Here is a 23,210-nt window from a genome sequence, read left to right on the forward strand (position 1 = left end):
AGTGTTTAGAGAAACGACAAAGAGCATGCAGTTGTTATAGTGAGGCCTCTGAAACCTATGTGCCTGCATGCATTGATACACTGATTACGCGATGTTTGTGTCGTGAGCCTCATGTTACCTTTGACCCTGACCTTTGTCTATTCAAATGTCATGGTGTGACCTCACTCTCTTTGCTCTCTGCCTCACAGCTTCTCATCGTCTCACTCAACTGTGTGTTGACAGTTCTTATGATCGTTTCTTTATATTCTTGAGAACTTTGCAAAATATTTATTGGGAGTTTCTCAATTAATATCTCGAGGATGAGTGATGGACAAAATCCAAATTCAGTCAATTGATTATGCAACAGGTAAACCCATAAATTAGGTGTCTTGACAGCATGCAATCATTCTGCAAAATAATTTCGCATAGTCCTTCAGTCATCCTCCATCATTCTAAAGTGTACAAGTGGGGATCTAATTTGTTCAGGGACAGAAGCTAACAGTCTTACATGTAGATGGATACAACCAGCAGGTGGAGATAGAATTGTATTCTGTAAATAGAAAGTCAGGAGTGAACTGACCTGTGGTGGAGGAGGTGCAGTTATTACAAAAGGTTGACTGTGCTCCCTTTACAAAACAAGAAAAAAAATCATAATACCCAATATCCAGGCAAATCTGCCATGCTTGTATATACAGTTCTGTATCATTCCTTGTAATAATCTTACATACAGGAACATTGCTAAGTGACAGTGTGGGAAGAGTGTACAGAGGGATATTTCTCCAGCATCCAAAAGACTGCCTCCTGTCTGATCTATGGTGCCAGACAGGTAAATACTGTACGTTCCAACATTATTCATAGCTCAAGTCATAGTCATATAAATCAGTGTGTTTATCCATGTGTAATCATGAATACTTTTGGTCAATTAAGTTAGTCAGGGTATAATCATGTGTTCCCTCTGAGTCTATCATTGTGTGTGTTATATACAACTAAATGGAATGTTATTAAAATCACACAGAGAACGGAAGAAGGCCTAGTGCAATCGTGCCAATCTCTTCAGGGCATCCGTGATATTGCAGTGAATATGCTTACATCTTTGTGTCAACGTCTGTGAACAAGACTATTACAACATCGGTAAAATGAGTAGAGGGAAAGTGAATGAATTGAGAAAATATGTTGTGAGGAGGTGACGCAGCCTGTGCTTGAAATCCAATGACCAAATACTGTGGTATTCTGCTTACCTAAAATGGGGAAGTTACAGTGGTGGAAAAAGTCCCCAATTTTCCTACTTGAGTAAAAAGATACCTTAATAGAAAATGACTCAAGTAAAAGTGTAAGTACTACTTGAATAAAACTCCAAAAGTATTTGGTTTTAAATATACTTAAGTATCAAAAGTAAATATAGTTGCTCAAATATACTTAATAATCAAAAGTAAAAGTATAAATCATTTCAAATACTTTATATTAAGCAAACCAGATGACAGCACAATTTTTAAAAAAATATTACGCATAGACAGCGGCACACTCCAACACTCAGACATAATTTACAAAAAAAACATGTATGTTTAGTGAGTCCTCCAGATTAGAGGTAGTATGGTTGACCAAGGATGTTCTCTTGATAAATGAGCGAATTGGACAATTTCCCTGTTAAGGAAAATTCTAAATGTAACGAGTACTTCAGGGTGTCAAGGAAAATGTATGGAGTAAAAAGTACATTCTTTAAGGATGTAGTGAAGTAAAAGCAGTCAAAAATAGAAATAGTAAGGTAAAGTACAAATACCCCAAAAACTACTTAAGTAGTACATTAAAGCATTTTTACTTAAGTACTTCACACCACTGTGGAAGTTGTCACGCCAAACATTCCTCTATCCTCTTTCTGACTTTAGTCTTGGACTATGTTAATCATATTTTCAGGTTAAAAGGACAGTCAAAGAGTAGGTTGATCAGTTTGATTAGTTTGATCAACCTACGGATATCACATAGTCAATATATTTTGCATTACACAGGAAGAATGTACGGTAGGTATGTGTATTGTAATTGATTTATCCTTTTGATTTTGAGTGGACATTGGAAGGCCCTTTTTTCACTGTCATTCGAATGTAGTAACCATTGATGTATGTAATACCTCAATTTATATCCTGAGCCTAAAAGTGGATGACATTTGATATGTCACTTTAAAAATGGAAATGACACTGATCGAAGCTGATCGTAATGACGGAACAGAAGGAAATGATGGAGGTGGAGATTAAAGTGTAAATAAATGGCAACAAAAATTGGATCGGGCCCAGAACACATACCTTTGCACAACTTATCTGCGGACACAGATCTCTCATTGTGCAATCAGACCATCCGTCGCTCTCTGCTGCTGGGACGGTTGGCTATAGAATCCATTCACCGGGGTTGTGTATAGAAGGGCAAAGCATGGCAAAATGTTTTGCAATGGAAAACAAAAATCTTTGTTCTATTTTCCAGTAAGTACTGCTACTTTTTGTCAAATGTTTTTTTCTCAACTGAACATGACCCTGGTTTTACAGTACAGTTGGTTCTTATACAATAACATGGTAAACAGCCAATACGGCTGCACTGAGTTGTGTAACAGATATGCATGCTCTTACAGTATAGCATACTTTATACTTACAGCTTAACCCGGGTTCTCAATGTTGTCCAAATGTTTACAATTTGAGGACTCTTCTGAGGTTACAAGTTGAGGATCAGCTGGGGGAACATCTGCAATAAAACAAATGGCATTTTCACCAGCCGTACCTAAGAAGGTTCCTCATAAACCTTCCAGACTTCATGTAAACCTCGTTTTACAGGCTTCTTATTTAATGGGTCAGTTTGTCATCCAAATTAGGGCAACGCACATGTGTGTGTAATCAAATAACGGTTAAGTACCTGAGAAAGGTCTTCTCCGGAGTCACCAATGGAATCAAATATAGTTGTGTACACAAATGTGTTTTTGCAATAGGAAAGTCTGTTGGGCATACTTGAGGAATGATTTGTTCATTATCCTATGCCAAATAATTGTTTCCATTTACATCAGCACTTTTGGAAATAAATACAGCGAAAGATTGTTTAAAAGTGTTTTATGGAAAATGCCAATAAAGGCACTTAGCACAGTCATACTGTGTGGAACTTCAAATGGTGAGGCATTTCCATGGAATTGGTATTGTTTTTCTCACAATCAAACACCCACTAAAACAATTTGTATATTTGTGTTGTTGATGGATTTGTGTGATCTATCGTTTTAACTGTTGCCTTTGAAATGGAAGACTCATCCTGCACAAACAGGCAATGCAATGACAACTTGTTGTTCTGCATTGCATAACACGTTAATTAAAATGACCTCCAAAACACCAATTAAAATAAAGAGCTCTGGGACATTGTCAGAGATTAATTACAATGAACAGACCATCTAAGGAGAGGGTACAGTATGCCACTGGTAATCCGTAAACTAGTCAGTGTCTAAACAACCCATGAGTTTTGCAAAGGAGGCTCAGGTGAGGCTCATGAAAAACTCTGGGTCAAATGTACGGGTATGTACAACTGCTGCCTAGTGTTGACCTTATTCTGCTGTCTGTAGGTGTGGCCCACTGTGAGAGGATGCAGCCCAAGTATAGCAGCCTGGGCAACATCAGTTACTTCACCCAGATGGACCAGAGAGCTGTGAAAGTCTTCCTGTCAAGGGTCAGCTGAAGAAGACATCCACATGGAACTTTCAAAGGTAGAAGTTTTGCATATGGGTGAACAATTTTTTTCCTAATGTACAGTACTAGTCAAAAGTTTGGACACACCTACTCATTCAAGGGGTTTTAATTTATTTTTACTATTTCCTACATTGTAGAATAATAGTGAAGACATTAAAAAACTGTGAAATAACATATATGGAATCATGTAGTAACCAAAAAAAGTAAATTTTACATTTGAGATTCTTCAAAGTAGCCACCCTTTGCCTTGATGACAGCTTTGCACACTCTTGGCATTCCCTCAACCAGCTTCATGAGGAATACTTTTCCAAAAGTCTTGAAGGAGTTCCCACATATGCTGAGCACATGTTGGCTGCTTTTCCTTCCCTCTGCAGTCCAACTCATCCCAAACCATCTCAATTTGGTTGAGGTCAGGTGATTGTGGAGGCCAGGTCATCTGATGCAGCACTCCATCATCACTCTCCTTGGTCAGATAGCCCTTACACAGCCTGGAGGTGTGTTGGGTCATTGTCCTGTAGAAAAACTAATGATAGTCCATCTAAGCACAGACCAGATGGGATGGCGTATCGCTGCAGAATGCTGTGGTAGCCATGCTGGTTAAGTGTGCCTTGAATTATAAATAAATCACAGACAGTCTAACCAGCAAAGCAACCCCACACCATCACACCTCCTCCTCCATGCTTCACGGTGGGAACCACACATGTGGAGATCATCCGTTCACCTACTCTGCGTCTCACAAAGACACAGCGGTTGGAACCAAAAATCTCAAATTTGGACTCATCAGACAAAAGGACAGATTTCCACCAGTCTAATGTCCATTGCTCGTGTTTCTTGGCCCAAGGAAGTATTTTCTCCTTATTGGTGTCCTTCAGTAGTGGTTTCTTTGCAGCAATTCGACCATGGAGGCCTGATTCACGCAGTCTCCTCTGAACAGTTGATGTTGAGATGTGTCTGTTACTTGAACTCTGTGAAGCATTCATTTGGGCTGCAATCTGAGGTGTAGTTAACACCAATGAACTTATCCTCTGCAGCAGAGGTAACTCTGGGTCTTCCTTTCCTGTGGCGGTCCTCATGAGAGCCAGTTTCATCATAGCGCTTGATGGTTTTTGCAACTGCACTTGAAGAAACTTTCAAAGTTCTTGACATTTTCAGGATTCACTGACCTTCATGTCTTACAGTAATGATGGACTGTCATTTCTCTTTGCTTATTTGAGCTGTTCTTGCCATAATATGGACTTGATCTTTTACCAAATAGGGCTAACTTCTGTAAACCACCCCTACCTTGTCACAACACAACGGATTGGCTCAAACACATTAAGAAATTCCCCAAATGAAATGCATTCCAGGTGACTACCTCATGAAGCTGGTTGAGAAAATGCCAAGAGTGTGCAAAGGTGTCATCAAGGCAATGGGTGCCTACTTCAAAGAATCTTAAATATAACATGGATTTTGATTTGTTTAACACTTTTTTGCTTACTACATGATTCCATATGTGCTATTTAATATGTGTGACGTCTTCACTATTGTTCTACAATGTAAAAATAAAGAAAAAACCCAAAATGAGTAGGTGTGTCCAAACTTTTGACTGGTACTTTATGTCTTTCAGGTTTGGTAAGTACAAAAAAAATAATACAAAAAAATACAAAAAAACCCGAACTGTAATTAGTTACATTACCATCTAAAATATTGCAATGAGATTAAAGATACTTTTGAAAAACTAGATGATTACTTCTTGGATTACTTTTAAATACAGAAATTATGTTAGTGAAAAAATATATATACACATTATGACACCAATCTGTTTTGTCAATGACATTCAAGTTAGCATTGAAAAAAAGTGCAAGTTCAAGTTTGTTCCACCTAAGGAAGTCTGAGCACCTGTCAGAGACCACTATGATGACACACCAAATGCGTTTGATGGATACATTTTGTCTTCTTCTAATGCTTGTTCAGGATAAAGTAATCCAAAAGTAATCACAGTGTGTTACTGAGTTTGGGTAATCCAAAAGTTACTTTACTGATTACAGTTTTGGACAGGTAACTAGTAACTAACATATTACATTTAGAAAGTTAGCGCACCAGCCCATCGGTTTCTAGGCTAATAGCAAATATGCATCAGGAAGCAGGAATATGTTCTTTGGCATTTCCTGGTATCTTATAATGAGATTTCCTCCAATGAATAGACTAACGAGAACCAGAACAAGTCTTTCCTATCAGTGCAATTAATGCACTATTCCCAGAATTGCCTACCTACCATCTCGTATGGTTCCTGCGTTAAGATAAACACTGGATGTGTCATCTCAATAGGAAATGACTTTACATTTCTTTCGATGAATGTTACAGATTGAACAGAACCCTAAAATAGGTTACACATATCCACGTCAATTGTTAATTGATAGGTAAAATAGGCTCCGTTAAACAAACCGCAGTGACGCCCACGCTCAATGCGCTTGTAGGCGCGCGCTTAAATAGCCGGACTCGTTTGTGGACCAAAGAAAGAAAGCATCCTTTTGAATCCAAGGAGAACTGCATTAGCCTACACAATGATGGTATGTGGAAACATATGTTTAGCCTGTCTTGAAAACGGTGTTTTTAAGTTCATTGCAATTATCTGAATATGAAATTGTGAACGAACGCTTTATAAACAAACTGAATGACAACCTGTCTGTTCTTTCTTCACAGCTCTTCCTTACAGTGATGCTTTTCAGTGCTGATGCCAGTATGGCACTTCACGCCCAAACATTCAAAAATGATGATCCGTTCTCCGGTCGTTCATTAGTGTGTGATCGCTGTCCACCTGGAACGTACCTCCGCGCGCCCTGCAGTGCCACCCGAAAGAGCGACTGTGCGAAATGTCCCAAAGGGGCATACACAGAATTTTGGAACCACATCTCCATGTGCCTGCGCTGCAGCATGTGCGCTGAGAACCAAGTCGTCAAGCAGGAGTGTTCTCCATTCAACAACTGCGAGTGCGAGTGCAAGGAGGGTTACTACTTCAACAAGAGATACGAAGCATGCATCAAACATAAAGAATGCCCCCCTGGGTATGGAGCGAATACTACAGGTATGACTAAAATAGAGCCAGTTATACGCACGGAAAAAAATAATAAGCCTACGAGAAATTTCCACTTAAGTCTATGATGATAAAGTGTTTTACTCATAATAGTTTATAGTCGATGCATACATCGAATGTTCATATGTCTCAGTATATTCTGACTGTGTTTGTCTTTGTTTGGATTGTAAAAAGGGAAAAATGGCATTTGGTATCAATACCAAATTTGCTAATTAAGGCGGATTTAAGGAATAGTTCAATTATTTTACAGTGCATTCGGAAAGTATTCAGACCCCTTGACTTTTTCCACATTTTGTTAAGTTACAGCCTTATTCTAAAATTGATTACATCGTTTTTTTTATTCTCATCAATCTACACACAATACCCCATAATGACAAAGCAGAAACAGGTTTAGACATTTTTGCAAAAATAAAAAATAAATATCACATTTACATAAGTATTCTGACCCTTTACTCAGTACCTTGTTGAAGCACCTTTGGCAGTGATTACAGCATAGAGTCTTCTTGGGTATGACGCTACAAGCTTGGCACACCTGTATTTGGGGAGTTTCTCCCATTCTTCTCTGCACATCCTCTCATGCTCTGTAAGGTTGGATGGAGAGCGTTGCTGCGCAGCTATTTTCAGGTCTCCCCAGAGATGTTTGATCAGGTTCAAGTCCGGGCTCTGGCTAAGCCACTCAAGGACATTCAGAGACTTGTCCCGAAGCAACTCCTGCATTGTCTTGGCTATGTGCTAAGGGTCGTTGTCCTGTTGGAAGGTGATCCTTCGCCCCAGTTTGAAGTCCTGAGCGCTCAGGAGCAGGTTTTCATCAATGATCTCTCTGTACTTTGCTCCGTTCAGCTTTCCCTCGATCCTGAGTAGTGACCCAGTCTCTGCTGCTGAAAAACATCCCCACAGCATGATGCTGCCACCACCATGCTTCACCGTAGGGATGGTGCCAGGTTTCCTCCAGACATGACGCTTGGCATTCAGGTCAGAGTTCAATCTTGGTTTCATTAGATCAGAGAATCTTGTTTCTCATGGTCTGAGAGTCCTTTAGGTGCCTTTTGTCAAACTCCAAGCGGGCTGTCATGTGTCTTTTACTGAGGAGTGGCTTCCGTCTGGCCATTCTACCATAAAGGCCTGATTGGTGGAGTGCTGCAGAGATGTTTGTCCTTATGGAAGGTTCACCCATCTCCACAGAGGAACTCTGGAGCCATGTCAGAGTGGCCATTGGGTTCTTGGTCACCTCCCTGACCAAGGCCTTTCTCCCCCGATTGCTCAGTTAGGCCTGTTGGCCAGCTCTAGGAAGAGTGTTGGTGGTTCCAAACTTCTTCCTTTTAAGAATGATGCCACTGTGTTCTTGGGGACCTTCAATGCTGCAGATGTTTTGGTACCCTTCCCCAGATCTGTGCCTCGACACAATCCTGTCTCGGAGCTCTACGGACAATTCCTTCAACCTCATGGCTTGGTTTATGCTCTGACATGCACTGTCAGCTGTGGAACCTTATATAGACAGGTGTGTTCCTTTCCAAATCATGTCCAATCAATTGAATTTATCACAGGTGGACTCCAATCAAGTTGTAGAAACATCTCAAGGATGATCAATAGAAACAGGATGCACCTGAGCTCAATTTCAAGTCTCATAGCAAAGGGTCTGAATACTTATGTAAATAAGGTATTTCTGTTTTTATTTTTAATACATTTGCAAACATCTCTAAAAACCTGTGTTCACTTTGTCATCATAGGGTAGGTATTGTGTGTAGATTGATGAGGAAAATGTTTTATTTAATCAATTTTAGAATAAGGTTGTAACGTAACAAAATGTGGAAAAAGTCAAGGGGTCTGAATACTTCCAAAATGCACTGTATGTAGATATGTTGCATTAGCATTATAGCAGTCTATGGACAAGTAGTGACTGCAAAACACACTTCGGGTTTGTTAAACTAGCCACTGCAAACAATTAGCAAATATTAGCAATGTTTTATCAATTCCCCATGGAAATCAGTCCCCCCCTGTTTAGCATGTATCAAATGCCATAACCAAATCAAATCTTTAATGGATTGTGTTCCTCAATGAATTTCTTTAAAATAATGTTGAGATAAATATTGTGGCATACACATCAAAACATCTCCTCAGGTACACCACAACAAGATACAGAATGTGTGCAGTGTCAACCCGGATTCTATTCTAACGTTTCCTCGGCAAAAGCAATCTGTGTTGCCCACTCAAACTGCGAAGCTGGTGGACTGCGCGTGGTGCTAAAAGGCAGGGGCTGGCACGATACACTGTGTGCCTCATGTGATGACCTCAAAACTCGTGGTAAAACACATTATGAATAACAATATTTATAATGAAAGACTAATCATTTGTGGCCTCAATTGAGTTTAAGTTTCTCAACCATGTTTATTTTTTCTTCAGATGGAGCTGAATATCTGCAGGAAATCCTTCCTGCGTTCTTCATTCAACTTCACCAGAAGATGGGCCTTCAGAGAATACGTCGTTTAGCGATGAGGCTGCCGCAAGAGGGAGGCAAGAAACAGCTCCGAGGAACAGTCATGAAACTTTCTAGGAGGGGTCTTAACGACTTTATGAACAGTTGGGACCAAGGTGCAGGGAAAGACCAAGTTAGGAAACTTCCGGAGATGTTGAGGAAGACAGGGGCCCGCAATGCAGCAGACAAACTAGAGCTTAAACTGAAATATATAGACCAACAATTCAAACTATGCGAAGGCTTAGTTGAAGTAGCCTAAAAATGGGTTAAAGTAGCCTCTCATCCCCATCTTCTTAATAACATATCTTGACAGCAAAAAGTAATTAAGTTCAACAGTTGTCCATTTTAAAATGGGCTATGCAGTCTAGACCAGGGTTCCCCAATATGTGACCGTGATTTTATTTGGCCTCCCAAGTCTTCTGAGCAAAAAAAGTAATAAACAAAGTAAAAAATTATGATAATTATCATAAATCTATATATGTACACTACCGTTCAAAAGTTTGGGGTCACTTAGAAATGTCCTTGTTTTTGAAAGAAAAGCACATTTTTTGTCCATTAAAATTACATCAAATTGATCAGAAATACAGTGTAGACATTATTAATGTTGTAAATGACTATTGTAACTGGAAACGGCTGATTTTTTTATGGAATATCTACATAGGCGTACAGAGGCCCATTATCAGCAACCATCACTCCTGTGTTCCAATGGCATGTTGTGTTAGTTAATCCAAGTTTATCATTTTAAAAAGGCTAATTGAGCATTAGTAAACCCTTTTGCAATTATGTTAGCACAGCTGAAAACTGTTGTTCTGATTAAAGAAGCAATAGAACAGGCCTTCTGCAGACCAGTTGAGTTTCTGGAGCATCAGCATTTGTGGGTTTGATTACTGGCTCAAAATGGCAAGAAACAAAGAACTTTCTTCTGAAACTCGTCAGTCTATTCTTGTTCTGAGAAATTAAGGCTATTACATGCAAGAAATTGACAAGAAACGGAAGATCTCGTACAACACTGTGTCCTACTCCCTTCACAGAACAGCGCAAACATGCTCAAAACAGAATAGAAAGAGGAGTGGGAGGCCCCGGTGCACAACTGAGCAAGAGGACAAGTACATTAGAGTGTCTAGTTTGAGAAACAGATGCCTCACATGTCCTCAACTGGCAGCTTCATGAAATAGTACCCGCAAAACACCAGTCTCAACATCAACACTGAAGAGGCAACTCTGGGATGCTGGCCTTCTTGGCGGAGTTGCAAAGAAAAAGCCATATTTCAGACTGGCCAATAAAAGAAAAGATTAAGATGGGCAAAATAACACAGACACTGGACAGAGGAACTCTGCCTAGAAGACCAGCATCCCAGAGTCGCCTCTTCACTCTTCCCAGAAGAAGGGAGGTTGTTATAGCAGCAAAAGGGGGACCAACTCCATATTAATGCCCATGATTTTGGAATTAGATGTTGAACAAGCAGGTGTTGACATACACTACATGACCAAAAGTATGTTCCCAAGTATTCATATGCATAAATAGAGGCATGTGAGATCATATCCCAATGTAATCAAGGTTTTCTGTTTTTGTCAAATACTATATATGTTTGGGATTCTTGTGGTCAATTTGCAGTTTACAAATTATTTCTAACTATCCAAAAAAATACATTCCTTACCCCAGCATGCGGTGGACTATCTGTCAGAATAACAAAAAAAAGGAGCACTCTGTTTCTGTGTAAATCTGATAGATTTATTGACGGGACAGCCATTTCGTTTACACTGGGCTGAAGCACGTTTGGGTATAGCTTTATTTCATTATTTATATGTAACTGGGGACTCCTGGTCTAGACCTATTGTTCATTGATTGTTTGACTTAAAAGTAACATGTTTCTACTGACCTCTGTGGCAGTCAATGGTTACACATTCAAACACACACACACACACACACACACACACACACACACACACACACACACACACACACACACACACACACACAATGTTGGCGTTATGCAAACATGTTTGGTGCATGTTTTGTGATTTTGTTGCATTTTAAGAAAGATTTAAAAAGGCACACTTCCTAGATATAGAATATTCAATTGTTGCAGAATGAAAATGTGTATTTAACTTCTAATATATGGATTGTTACATAATATTTAAATGAAATATACAAAATTCTAATAGTATAGCATGGAGTCCTGAAATGCTTGTTGCAATAAAAGGTTATTCTTGCTTAAACGTCCTTTTCATGTAATTGTTCATGTGAGACACAAGCACTTTTGTCTACTCTTACATAAATGTCTCTCTAAACTTCAAAATAGCTATTTTTTATACATGATATAAATACACTTTACAGTACAGGTTTCTTATCTGCTAGTGTAATTTCTCATGGAGTCTTATCCTTGGAATGTGTAGTCAAATCAAACAATTCAACATACACAAATGTATTGTGAAGAGTTGAAATTATTATTTCAGCTGAAGGTTTTCAATTGAACAACTCTGGCATTGACATGAGCACAGTGCTTTCTCCACTCAAATAACATAAACTCTCCATTTACACAAACAATCCGCAATCAAATAATCCAGTCAATAACCCAAACAGTTGATACAGTATTATCTAGGTTATCACTTCTTCCTAGGCTACAGACAATAACCTGAGCTATAGGCTTAAAGATGTTCGCTTCTTCTGAATGTTCATGTTTTAAAGAACTGCTCCTCCGTGTTCTTCACCGAGTGCACAGTGACCCCCCAGCAAATAAATATACTGCTAAAAAAAATAAAGGGAACACTTAAACAACACAATGTAACTCCAAGTCAATCACACTTCTGTGAAATCAAACTGTCCACTTAGGAAGCAACACTGATTGACAATACATTTCACATGCTGTTGTGCAAATGGAATAGACAACAGGTGGAAATTATAGGCAATAAGCAAGACACCCCCAATAAAGGAGTGGTTCTGCAGGTGGGGACCACAGACCACTTCTCAGTTCCTATGCTTCCTGGCTGATGTTTTGGTCACTTTTGAATGCTGGCGGTGCTTTCACTCTAGTGGTAGCATGAGACGGAGTCTACAACCCACACAAGTGGCTCAGGTAGTGCAGCTCATCCAGGATGGCACATCAATGCGAGCTGTGGCAAGAAGGTTTGCTGTGTCTGTCAGCGTAGTGTCCAGAGCATGTAGGCGCTACCAGGAGACAGGCCAGTACATCAGGAGACGTGGAGCAGGCCGTAGGAGGGCAACAACCCAGCAGTAGGACCGCTACCTCCGCCTTTGTGCAAGGAGGAGCAGGAGGAGCACTGCCAGAGCCCTGCAAAATGACCAGCAGGCCACAAATGTGCATGTGTCTGCTCAAACGGTCAGAAACAGACTCCATGAGGGCCCGACGTCCACAGGTGGGGGTTGTGCTTACAGCCCAACACCGTGCAGGACGTTTGGCATTTGCCAGAGAACACCAAGATTGGCAAATTCGCCACTGGCGCCCTGTGCTCTTCACAGATGAAAGCAGGTTCACACTGAGCACGTGACAGACGTGACAGAGTCTGGAGACACCGTGGAGAACGTTCTGCTGCCTGCAACATCCTCCAGCATGACCGGTTTGGCGGTGGGTCAGTCGGTGTGGGGTGGCATTTCTTTGGGGGGGCCGCACAGCCCTCCATGTGCTCGCCAGAGGTAGCCTGACTGCCATTAGGTACCGAGATGAGATCCTCAGACCCCTTGTGAGACCATATGCTGGTGCAGTTGGCCCTGGGTTCCTCCTAATGCAAGACAATGCTAGACCTCATGTGGCTGGAGTGTGTCAGCAGTTCCTGCAAGAGGAAGGCATTGATGCTATGGACTGGCCCGCCCGTTCCCCAGACCTGAATCCAATTGAGCACATCATGTCTCGCTCCATCCACCAACGCCACGTTGCACCACAGACTGTCCAGGAGTTGGCGGATGCTTTAGTCCAGGTCTGGGAGGAGATCCCTCAGGAGACCATCCGCCACCTCATCAGGAGCATGCCCAGGCGTTGTAGGTAGGTCATACAGGCACGTGGAGGCCACACACACTACTGAGCCTCATTTTGACTTGTTTTAAGGACATTACATCAAAGTTGGATCAGCCTGTAGTGTGGTTTTCCACTTTAATTTTGAGTGTGACTCCAAATCCAGACCTCCATGGTTTGATAAATTGGATTTCCCTTGATTATTTTTGTGTGATTTTGTTGTCAGCACATTCAACTATGTAAAGAAAAAAGTATTTAATAAGATTATTTCTTTCATTCAGATCTAGGATGTGTTGTTTAAGTGTTCCCTTTATTTTTTTGAGCAGTGTACTCAACACAGTGTTGTAGTATTTGCTTAGTCATCACCTGTTCATCAGTACCTTTCCGTTTTATCAGGCTTCATCACGACCACGTTTTGTGTGATAGACCACATACAATACATACCAATCCTTTTAAGGGAGTACACCACATGTTCACCAGTCATGGCTGCCATCATCACTGACAGTACACAATGTTATGCATGTTACATAGACTTTTATTTGGTAATATCAGTGATGCTGACTGATCGTGCTTGACAACATTCTTTTCTTATGAGCGATTAGGGTGTGTGCGTTACGCAGGTTCTGTATCACAACACCGGCCTTTATTTAAGGTAGTAGGCCTGCACATGCTGTCTCATGCACATACAGAGCAAAGCAATGAGGCCTTTTTATGGGTAGAAGGAAAAAGGAAATAGGAGCTTCACTGTCTCTGGGGAAGTACAGTGAAACTGGATTATCCACTGCTGAGAAGTGGCAAAAAGGCTAAAGTGTTCATTAAATATAATAAAGCAAGAGCATCTGTGCACCTGGAGCAGGGGTACTCAAATATTATTTGAGAAGCTCCAGTCATGCACATTTCCCAAATGGATAAGTTCCGGATGGATACTGTCATTTATCGGCAAACCTCCACCTCACAACCCATGCGACCCCAAACTGTTCCCAACCCTCTTGTTCGCTTGTTTTAAAGCTAATTCACTGCAATTCTATACATTTTACCATGGGGCGGAGAGAAAACATTGCAGTTTTATAGCTAATTTGCTGCAATTCTACACATTTTGCCATGTCTTATGTGTGTTCATATGATACTTGAATGACCTAACAAAATCAAAATGTGGGCCCCCTGGGGTTGAGGCCCCTGGGCACGTAATCTGGCCATGGCAACTACAAGATTTAGATAGCTGGTTAGCATAACTAACATGGCCTAGTGATCAACTGGAAATGTCTGAACGGTTACAAATCTCTCTCCCAAGTCTCTCCTCTCCCAGAGGACTGAGCCCTAGGACCTTGCCTCAGGACTATCTGGCCTGATGACTCCTGGCTGTCCCCAGTCCACCTGGTCATGCTGCTGATCCAGTTTCTGCTGTTTTGCCTGCGGCTATAGAACCCTGACCTGTTCATCAGACCTGCTACCTTGTCCCGGATCTGCTGTTCGACCTTCTCTCTCTCTCCCTCCCTCCCTCCCTCCCTCCCTGTCTCCCTCTCTACCGCACCTGCTGTCTTGACCTCTGAATGCTCGGCTATGAAAAGTCAAGTGACATTTACTCCTAAGGTGCAGACCTGTTGCACCCTCTACAACCACTGTGATTATTATTTGACCCTGCTGGTCATCTATGGATCTTTGAACATCTTAAAGAACGATCTGGCCTCAATGGCCATGTACTCATATAATCTGCACATTGCACAGCCAGAAGAAAACTGGGCTCCCCTCAAAGCCTGGTTCCCCTCTAGGTTTCTTCCTAGGTTCCCCGTTCGGAGTCCAGATCCGTTCCATGGTCCGCCTGTTGAGTATGGCTGACATGGAGATTAGAGAGACGGATCAGTAGCCGGAAGGTTCAAGCCCAGGGTCGGTCGATAAAAGTGTGAACTGAACTGGTAACTGGAGGGCTTCTGGTCTCTGCTCCCAAGTACCATTCACTGCCATTCACCTACGTTCTTATAACGTCCCAAATACCCTCTAGGACATTTTCATAGCTCTGGAGGGCCGATGCCACTCGTTCCATAGTCATTACGTCCATGAAGTCCCTTAACCAAATGTCCATGCTGAAGCACTACGGTTTATGCACTTTCTAGTATTGTCCATTTGACTGATAGGAAGGCCAATGCAATAATGTGGAAAAAGTCAAGGCGTCTGAATACTTTCCGAATGCACTGTAAATGTAGTGTATCATGCAAAGTGTTGTATTTTGCATTTTGTTTAACATAACTATTACACAGCCTTGCGCAGTTCTGTTTTATCAGTTCTGTGCTGTTCTAGTTCTGAAAACCGACACCGCACGAAGCCAACCATGCATTTGTTTAGTAAATATATGATGCAGATGTTTTTACTATATGTACAGAGACAGTGCAGTAAACATGAATGCTGCTGACACGAAAGCTTTTTACCTAAATGGGGTTGTCTGGTTTCTCAACCTGATCTCATGAGACCAGGCTGCGTTTTCCCAGAGCATACCGACAGAGCATTCAGTCTATGCAAATTACTTCGCAAAAGTGAATTTGACTAGAAGTACATGCTGACTTCAAAAATAGAAACCACCCTAATAAACAAAACATTTTACCAATGTACACCAGAAATGTGATCTAAATATATTAACTCACCTGCTGCCCATAAAAAGCACAAACCATACCCTTCTACGCATTTAGAAGGTTTTGCCTGGCTTTGATTACTTAGAAATTACCATTCTATGAAATCATTAAAAAAACTCTGTGCTTTTATCATCTTTTTCTAATGAGTTTCTCAATTTCTTCTTTTTATAAGAAACATTAATGTGTTGAAAATCCCAAAATGGTTTGAATAGTCAACTTACACACAGCTCTGACACACACACTTACCCCACCAGACATGCCACCAGGGGTCTTTTCACAGTCCCCAAATCCAGAACAAATTCAAGAAAGCGTACAGTATTATATATTTTATTTAACCAGGTAGGCTAGATGAGAACAAGTTCTCATTTACAACTGCGACCTGGCCAAGATAAAGCAAAGCAGTGCGACACAAACAACAACACAGAGTTACACATGGAATAGATAAACATACAGTCAATAATACAATAGAGAAAGTATATATACAGTGTGTGCAAATGAGGTAGGATAAGGGGGGTGAGGCAATAAATAGGCCATAGTGGCAAAATTATTACAGTATGGCAAATTAAACACTGGGGTGATAGATGTGCAGAAGATGAGTGTGCAAGTAGCGTTACTGGGGTGCAAAGGAGCAAAATAAATAACAATATGGTGATGAGGTAGTTCAATGGGCTATTTACAGATTGGCTATGTACAGGTGCAGCGGCAACAGTAAGAGACTTGTTTCTGGAGAGGTGGATTTTTAAAAGTAGAAGCTCAAATTGTTTGGGCACAGACTTGGATAGTAAGACAGAACTCTGCAGGCCATCCCTGCAGTAGATTGCAACTCCACCCCCTTTGGCAGTTCTATCTTGTCTGAAAATGTTACAGTTAGGGATGGAAATTTCAGGGTTTTTGGTGGTCTTCCTAAGCCAGGATTCAGACACGGCTAGGACATCCGTGTTGGCAGAGTGTGCTAGGGCAGTGAATAAAACAAACTTAGGGAGGAGACTTCTAATGTTAACATGCATGAAACCAAGGCTTTTACGGTTACAGAAGTTAACAAATAAGAGTGCCTGGGGAATGGGAGTGGAGCTAGGCACTGCAGGGCCTGGATTAACCTCCACATCACCAGAGGAACAGAGGAGAAGTAGGATAAGGGTATCGCTAAAGGCTAAAAGAACTGGTCGTCTAGTACGTTCAGAACTAGATTCAATGCATAATGTACAGACAAAAGGTATGGTAGGATGTGAATACAGTGGGGGTAAACCTGTGCATAGGAGTGACGATGAAAGAGATATTGTCTCTAGAAATATAATTTAAACCAGGTGATGTCACCGCATGTGTGCGAGTTGGAACTAAAGTGTTAAGGTGTATTGAGCAGGGCTAGAGGCTCTACAGTGAAATAAGGCAATAATTACTAACCAAAAACAGCAATTGACAAGGCATATTGACGTTAGGGAGAGGCATGCGTAGCCGAGTGATCATAGGAGTCCAGTGAGTGGCTTCAGGCAGCTAGCAGGCCGGGGCTAGCAAAAGGGCCTTTGAGGGACGTCGCGACGGAAGAAAGTCTGTTGTGGCCCCCCCGTGCTGTTACGTCGGCAGACGGATGGTAAACCAGGCCAATTGGCGAAATAGGTATAGTGGCCAAAGCATTTGTCCGATGGGCCTCTTAAGCTAACAGTCCGATGTGCTCTAGACAGCTAGCGGGCGGCAGACTAGCCGGGAGATGGGCCTAGAAGATGAGCCTAGCAAGACTAGCTCCAGGCTAATTGGTTCTTGCTTCGGGGCAGAGACGTTACCCAGGAGTGGCCACTCGGATAGCAGCTAGCTAGCTGCGATGAGCCATGTGAAAAATTGAAAAAAAGGTTCAGAGCTTGCTGTAGGAATCCGGAGATATGGAGAAAAATAAGTCCGATTTGCTCTGGTTTGAGTCGCGCTGTGCAGACTGGCGAGAGTTGTCCGGGCTAAAGGTAGCTGATGACCGCTAGCAGTGGCTAGCTGACTACTAGCTAGTAGCTAGTTAGCTGGCTAGCTTCTGTTGGGGGTTCCGGTTCAGAGGACGGATCAGCAGGGCTCCGTGTGGTAAACCACGCCAATTGGCAAAATAGGTATAGTGGCCAAAGAATTTGTCCGAGGGGCCTCTTAAGCTAACAGTCCGATGTGCTCTAGACAGCTAGCTGGCCGTGGCTAGCAGGCTAGCAGGTGGGCATTCAGGGGACGTCACGACGGGGGAGCCAGTTGGAAAAAAAACCCTCGGGCGGAATTACGTCGGTAGTCCAGTCGTGATGGGTCGGCGGGGGTCCAGGCCAATTGGGAAAATAGGTATTGTAGCCCAAGAAGTGGCTGATGGGCCTAGCAGATGGGCCTAGCAATGGCTAACTGACTACGGCTAGCTTTTGATGGAGGTTCCGGTTCTTAAGTATAAAAATAGCAGATCCGTACCACATTGGGTGAGGTGGGTTGCAGGAGAGTATATTCACTTCGTAGATGTAAAGTGATATTAAAATATATACGAGAAAAAAAACAAGGAAAAACGATATTTACACGGGACAGGACGGGACAAGACAAAACAAACGTCCAACTGCTATGCCATCTTGGTTATATAGAGCCATTATTGCATGGAACTCCATTCCATCTCATTTTGCTCAAATAAACAGCAAAAAATGCATATCTGTTTCAAAAAACAGATATACATAACGCCTCTCCCCTATTTGACCAAGATAGTGTGTGTATGCATTGATATGCAGGCTACGTGTGCCTTTAAAAAATGCATGTAGTTCTGTCCTTGAGCTGTTCTTTTCTATTCATGTTCTGTATTATGTCATGTTTCATGTTTTGTGTGGACCCCAGGAAGAGTAGCTGCTGTTTTTACAACAGCTAATGGGGATCCTCATAAAATAACACATTTGAAGACATTGTACCGAACAGAATAATACTGAAAAAAAGTGTTATTCTGCATGTGAAGTGATTGTCACATCAACATCTGATACTGCAATCTGGTGGTCAATGACCTTTGGGAAATTCAAGACCACCTAGCAGGACATTGAGTAACTCAGTCGTGTCTAGTACTTTAGTCTTGTGTATTGTGCCAATTTGAATAAAAAATTATGTGGGCAAAATTTATCCCACCTGATTTGACTGTTGGGTATGCTGATGTCAATGGCCATTCACCCAACCAAATCCCTAGAGATATATGGCTCTGGGTCCATAAACTATTACATCACATTACAAACATCTTGTACATCAAGGAGAGGTGGACTCAAACATAATAATTTATACAGTACCAGTCAAACGTTTGAACACACCTACTCATTCAAGTGTTTGTCTTTATTTTTTACTATTTTCTACATTGTAGAATAATAGTGAATACTTCAAAACTATGAAATAACACATATGGAATCATGTAGTAATCAAACAAGTATTAAACAAATCAAAATATATTTTATATTTGAGATTCTTCAAAGTAGCCATCCTTTGACTTAATGACAGCTTTGCACACTCTTGGCATTCTCTCAACCAGCTTCATGAGGAATGCTTTTCCAACAGCCTTGATGGAGTTCACACATATGCTGAGCACTTGTTGGTTGCTTTTTCTTCACTCTGCGGTCCAACTCATCCCAAACCATCTCAATTGGGTTGAGGTCGGGTGATTATGGAGGCCAGGTCATCTGATGCAGCACTGCATCACTCTCCTTCTTGGTCAAATAGCCCTTACACAGCCTGAAGGAACCCTGGGTCTCGACCCCGCCCTGTGCAACTGTGTCCTGGACTTTGAAGGGCCACCCCCAGGAGGTGAGGGTAGGACACATCTCCACCCCGCTGATCCTCAACACTGGGGCCCCACAAGGGTGCGTGCTCAGCACTCTCCTGTACTCCCTGTTCACCCATGACTGCGTGGCCATGCACGCCTCCAACTCAATCATCAAGTTTGCAGACGACACTACAGTTGTAGGCTTGATTACCAACAATGACAAGACTGCCTACTGGAGGAGGTGAGGGCCCTCGGAGTGTGGTGTCAGGAAAATAACCGCTCACTCAATGTCAACAAAACAAAGGAGATGATCGTGGACTTCAGGAAACAGCAGAAGGAGCATCCCCCTGTCCACATCGACGGGACAGTAGTGGAGAACGTGGAAAGTTAAGTTCCTCGGCGTACACATCACGGACAAACTGAAATGGTCCACCCACACAGACAGCGTGGTGAAGAAGGTACAACCGCGCCTCTTCAACCTCAGGAGGCTGAAGAAATTTGGATTGTCACCGAAAACACACAAACTTTTACAGATGCACAATCGAGAGCATCCTGTCGGGCTGTATCACCGCCTGGTACGGCAACTGCACCGCCCACAACCGCAAGGCTCTCCAGAGGGTAGTGCGGTCTGCACAACACATCACAGGGGGCAAACTACCTGCCCTCCAGGACACCTACAGCACCCGATGTCACAGGAAGGCCAAGAAGATCAAGGGCAACAACTCCCCGAGCCAGTGCCTGTTCACCCCGCTATCATCCAAAAGGCGAGGTCAGTACAGGTGCATCAAAGCTGGGACCGAGAGACTGAAAAAAAGCTTCTATCTCAAGGCCATCAGACTGTTAAACAGCCATCACTTCAGAGTGGTTGCTGCCAACATACTGACTCAAATCTCTAGCCACTTTAATAAAAGGTATCACTAGCCACTTTAAATAACTCCACTTTAATAATGTCTACATATCCTACATTCTCATATATGTCGTGTCTTTGGGGCACCATTAAACTGAAGACATGTTTATCAAATAACTCCCTGTAATTATTATTACGCGATTAAACTGATTAATCGTTTAACTGTAATTAACTAGGAGATCGGGGCACCAAGGAAAATATTCAGATTACAAAGTTATAATTTTCCTAATTTAACTTTCCTATATTATAACATTATATATTATATTATAGTATCTGAACTGGAAGGAGAGGTGGCCAAAGGAAGAATTGGCTTTGGGGATGACCAGGGAGATATACCTGCTGGCGTTTGCTACGGGTGGGTGCTGCTATGGTGACCAGTGAGCTGAGATAAGGTGGGGCTTTACCTAGCAGAGACTTGTAGATGACCTGGAGCCAGTGGGTTTGGCGACGAGTATGAAGCGAGGGCCAGCCAACGAGAGCATACAGGTCACAGTGGTGGGTAGTATATGGAGCTTTGGTGACAAAACGGATGGCACTGTGATAGACTGCATCCAATTTGTTAAGTAGAGTGTTGGAGGCTATTTTGTAAATGACGTCGCCAAAGTCGAGGATCGGTAGGATGGTCAGTTTTACGAGGGTATGTTTGGCAGCATGAGTGAAGGATGCTTTGTTGCGAAATAGGAAGCCGATTCTAGATTTAATTTTGGACTGGAGATGCTTAATGTGAGTCTGGAAGGAGAGTTTACAGTCTAACCAGACACCTAGGTATTTGTAGTTGTCCACATGTTCTAAGTCAGAACTATCCAGAGTAGTGATGCTGGATGGGTGCGGGCAGCGATCGGTTTAAGAGCATGCATTTAGTTTTACTTGCATTTAAGAGCAGTTGGATGCCACGGAAGGAGAGTTGTATGGCATTGAAGCTCGTCTGGAGGTTAGTTAACACAGTGTCCAAAGAAGGGCCAGAGGTATACAGAATGGTGTCGTCTGCGTAGCGGTGGATCAAAGAATCACCAGCAGCAAGAGCGACATCATTGATGTATACAGAGAAGAGAGTCGGCCCGAGAATTGAATCCTGTGGCACCCCCATAGAGACTGCCAGAGGTCCGGACAACAGGCCCTCCGATTTGACACACTGAACTCTATCAGAGAAGTAGTTGGTGAACCAGGCGAGGCAATCATTTGAGAAACCAAGGCTGTTGAGTCTGCCAATAACAATGTTGTGATTGACAGAGTCGAAAGCCTTAGCCAGGTCGATGAATACGGCTGCACAGTAATGTCTCTTATCGATGGCGGTTATGATATCGTTTAGGACCTTGAGAGTGGCTGAGGTGCACCCATGACCAGCTCTGAAGCCAGATTGCATAGCGGAGAAGGTACTGTGGGATTTGAAATAGTTGGTAATCTGTTTGTTAATTTGGCTTTCGAAGACCTTAGAAAGGCAGGGTAAGATAGATATAGGTCTGTAGCAGTTTGGGTCTAGAGTGTCTCCCCCTTTGAAGAGGGGGATGACCGCGGCAGGTTTCCAATCTATAGGAAGCTCAGATGATACGAAAGAGAGGTTGAATAGGCTAGTGATTGCAACAATTTTGGCAGATAATTTTATAAAGAGAGGGTCCAGATTGTCTAGCCCGGCTGATTTGTCGGGGTCCAGATTTTGCAGGTCTTTCAGAACATCAACTATCTGGATTTGGGTGAAGGAGAGATGGGGGAGGCTTGGGCGAGTTGCTGTGGGGGGTGGAGGGCTGTTGATCGGGGTAGGGGTATCCAGGTGGAAAGTATGGCCAGCCGTAGAAAAATGCTTATTGAAATTCTCAATTATAGTGGATTTATCGGTGGTGACAGTGTTTCCTAGCCTCAGTGCAGTGGGCAGCTGGGAGGAGGTGCTCTTATTCTCCATGGACTTTACAGTGTCCCAGAACTTTTTTGAGTTATGCCACATGGTCATCGCCCATCCATTTATGTATATGTACATATTCTTATACATCCCTTTATATTTGTGTGTATTAGGTAGTCATTGTGAATAGCTAGATTACTTGTTAGATATTACCGCACTGTCGGAACTAGATGCATTTCGCTAACCATGTGTATGTGACCAAAAAAATTGACTTGATGTATAATAGTAAAAATAAAGAAAAACTCTTGAATGAGTGGGTGTGTCCAAACTTTTGACTTGTATGTTGTCGTTCACTTCAGTAGTGACTATGTCAGTCATTTAAAGCCCTGGGTGCCATGTCTATGGCAATAACAGGTGCTGAACATTCATTTATTTCATAAAACGTTTTGTCTTAACAAAAAAACATGCTCTCTTCTAATCTTAGCAGAGTATTCAAATATTCGGCATGATAAAATGCTCAATAAAAATAATTATGATAATCAAAGAATGTCTGGCTATTTCATGTCTTTTACAATTATGCAAGTGTGTAATGATTGAGAGCATTCAGAAAGTATTCAGACCCCTTGACTTGTTCCACATTTTGTTACGTTACAGCCTTATTCTTAAATTGAAAACATTTTTCATCAATCTACGCACAATACCCCATAATGACAAAAAAAACAGGTTTTTATAAATTTTTGCAAATGTATTCAAAATAAAAAAATTAACTCTGCAGACCATTTACTCAGTACTTTTTTGAAGCACCTTCGGCAGCTTTTACAGCCTTGAGTCTTCTTGGGTATGACGCTGCAAGCTTGGCACACCTGTACTTGGGGAGTTTCTCCCATTCTTCTCTGCAGATCCTCTCAAGCAGTGG

General features: G+C 42.0%; 1 protein-coding gene across 3 annotated transcripts; it reads left to right on the top strand.

The window, feature by feature from the left end:
- Positions 1-2,158: 2,158 nt before the first annotated feature.
- tnfrsf11b (tumor necrosis factor receptor superfamily, member 11b) lies at positions 2,159-9,661 on the top strand. 3 transcript variants are annotated; one of them, XM_029731822.1, is made up of 5 exons: positions 2,159-2,447; positions 3,560-3,700; positions 6,366-6,747; positions 8,875-9,057; positions 9,157-9,661. In XM_029731822.1, exons 2-5 carry the CDS (start codon positions 3,686-3,688, stop codon positions 9,486-9,488), a joined length of 912 nt encoding a protein of 303 aa, XP_029587682.1. In that variant the 5' UTR covers positions 2,159-2,447; positions 3,560-3,685; the 3' UTR covers positions 9,489-9,661. The 3 variants fall into 3 exon arrangements, with proteins under 3 accessions (XP_029587682.1, XP_029587683.1, XP_029587684.1); XM_029731823.1 differs by lacking the exon at positions 2,159-2,447 and having other exon boundaries at positions 3,472-3,700; XM_029731824.1 differs by lacking the exons at positions 2,159-2,447; positions 3,560-3,700 and adding an exon at positions 6,175-6,232.
- Positions 9,662-23,210: the final 13,549 nt, after the last annotated feature.

This window comes from Salmo trutta, chromosome 34 (assembly GCF_901001165.1).
Source record: "Salmo trutta chromosome 34, fSalTru1.1, whole genome shotgun sequence".
Taxonomy (NCBI): domain Eukaryota; kingdom Metazoa; phylum Chordata; class Actinopteri; order Salmoniformes; family Salmonidae; genus Salmo; species Salmo trutta.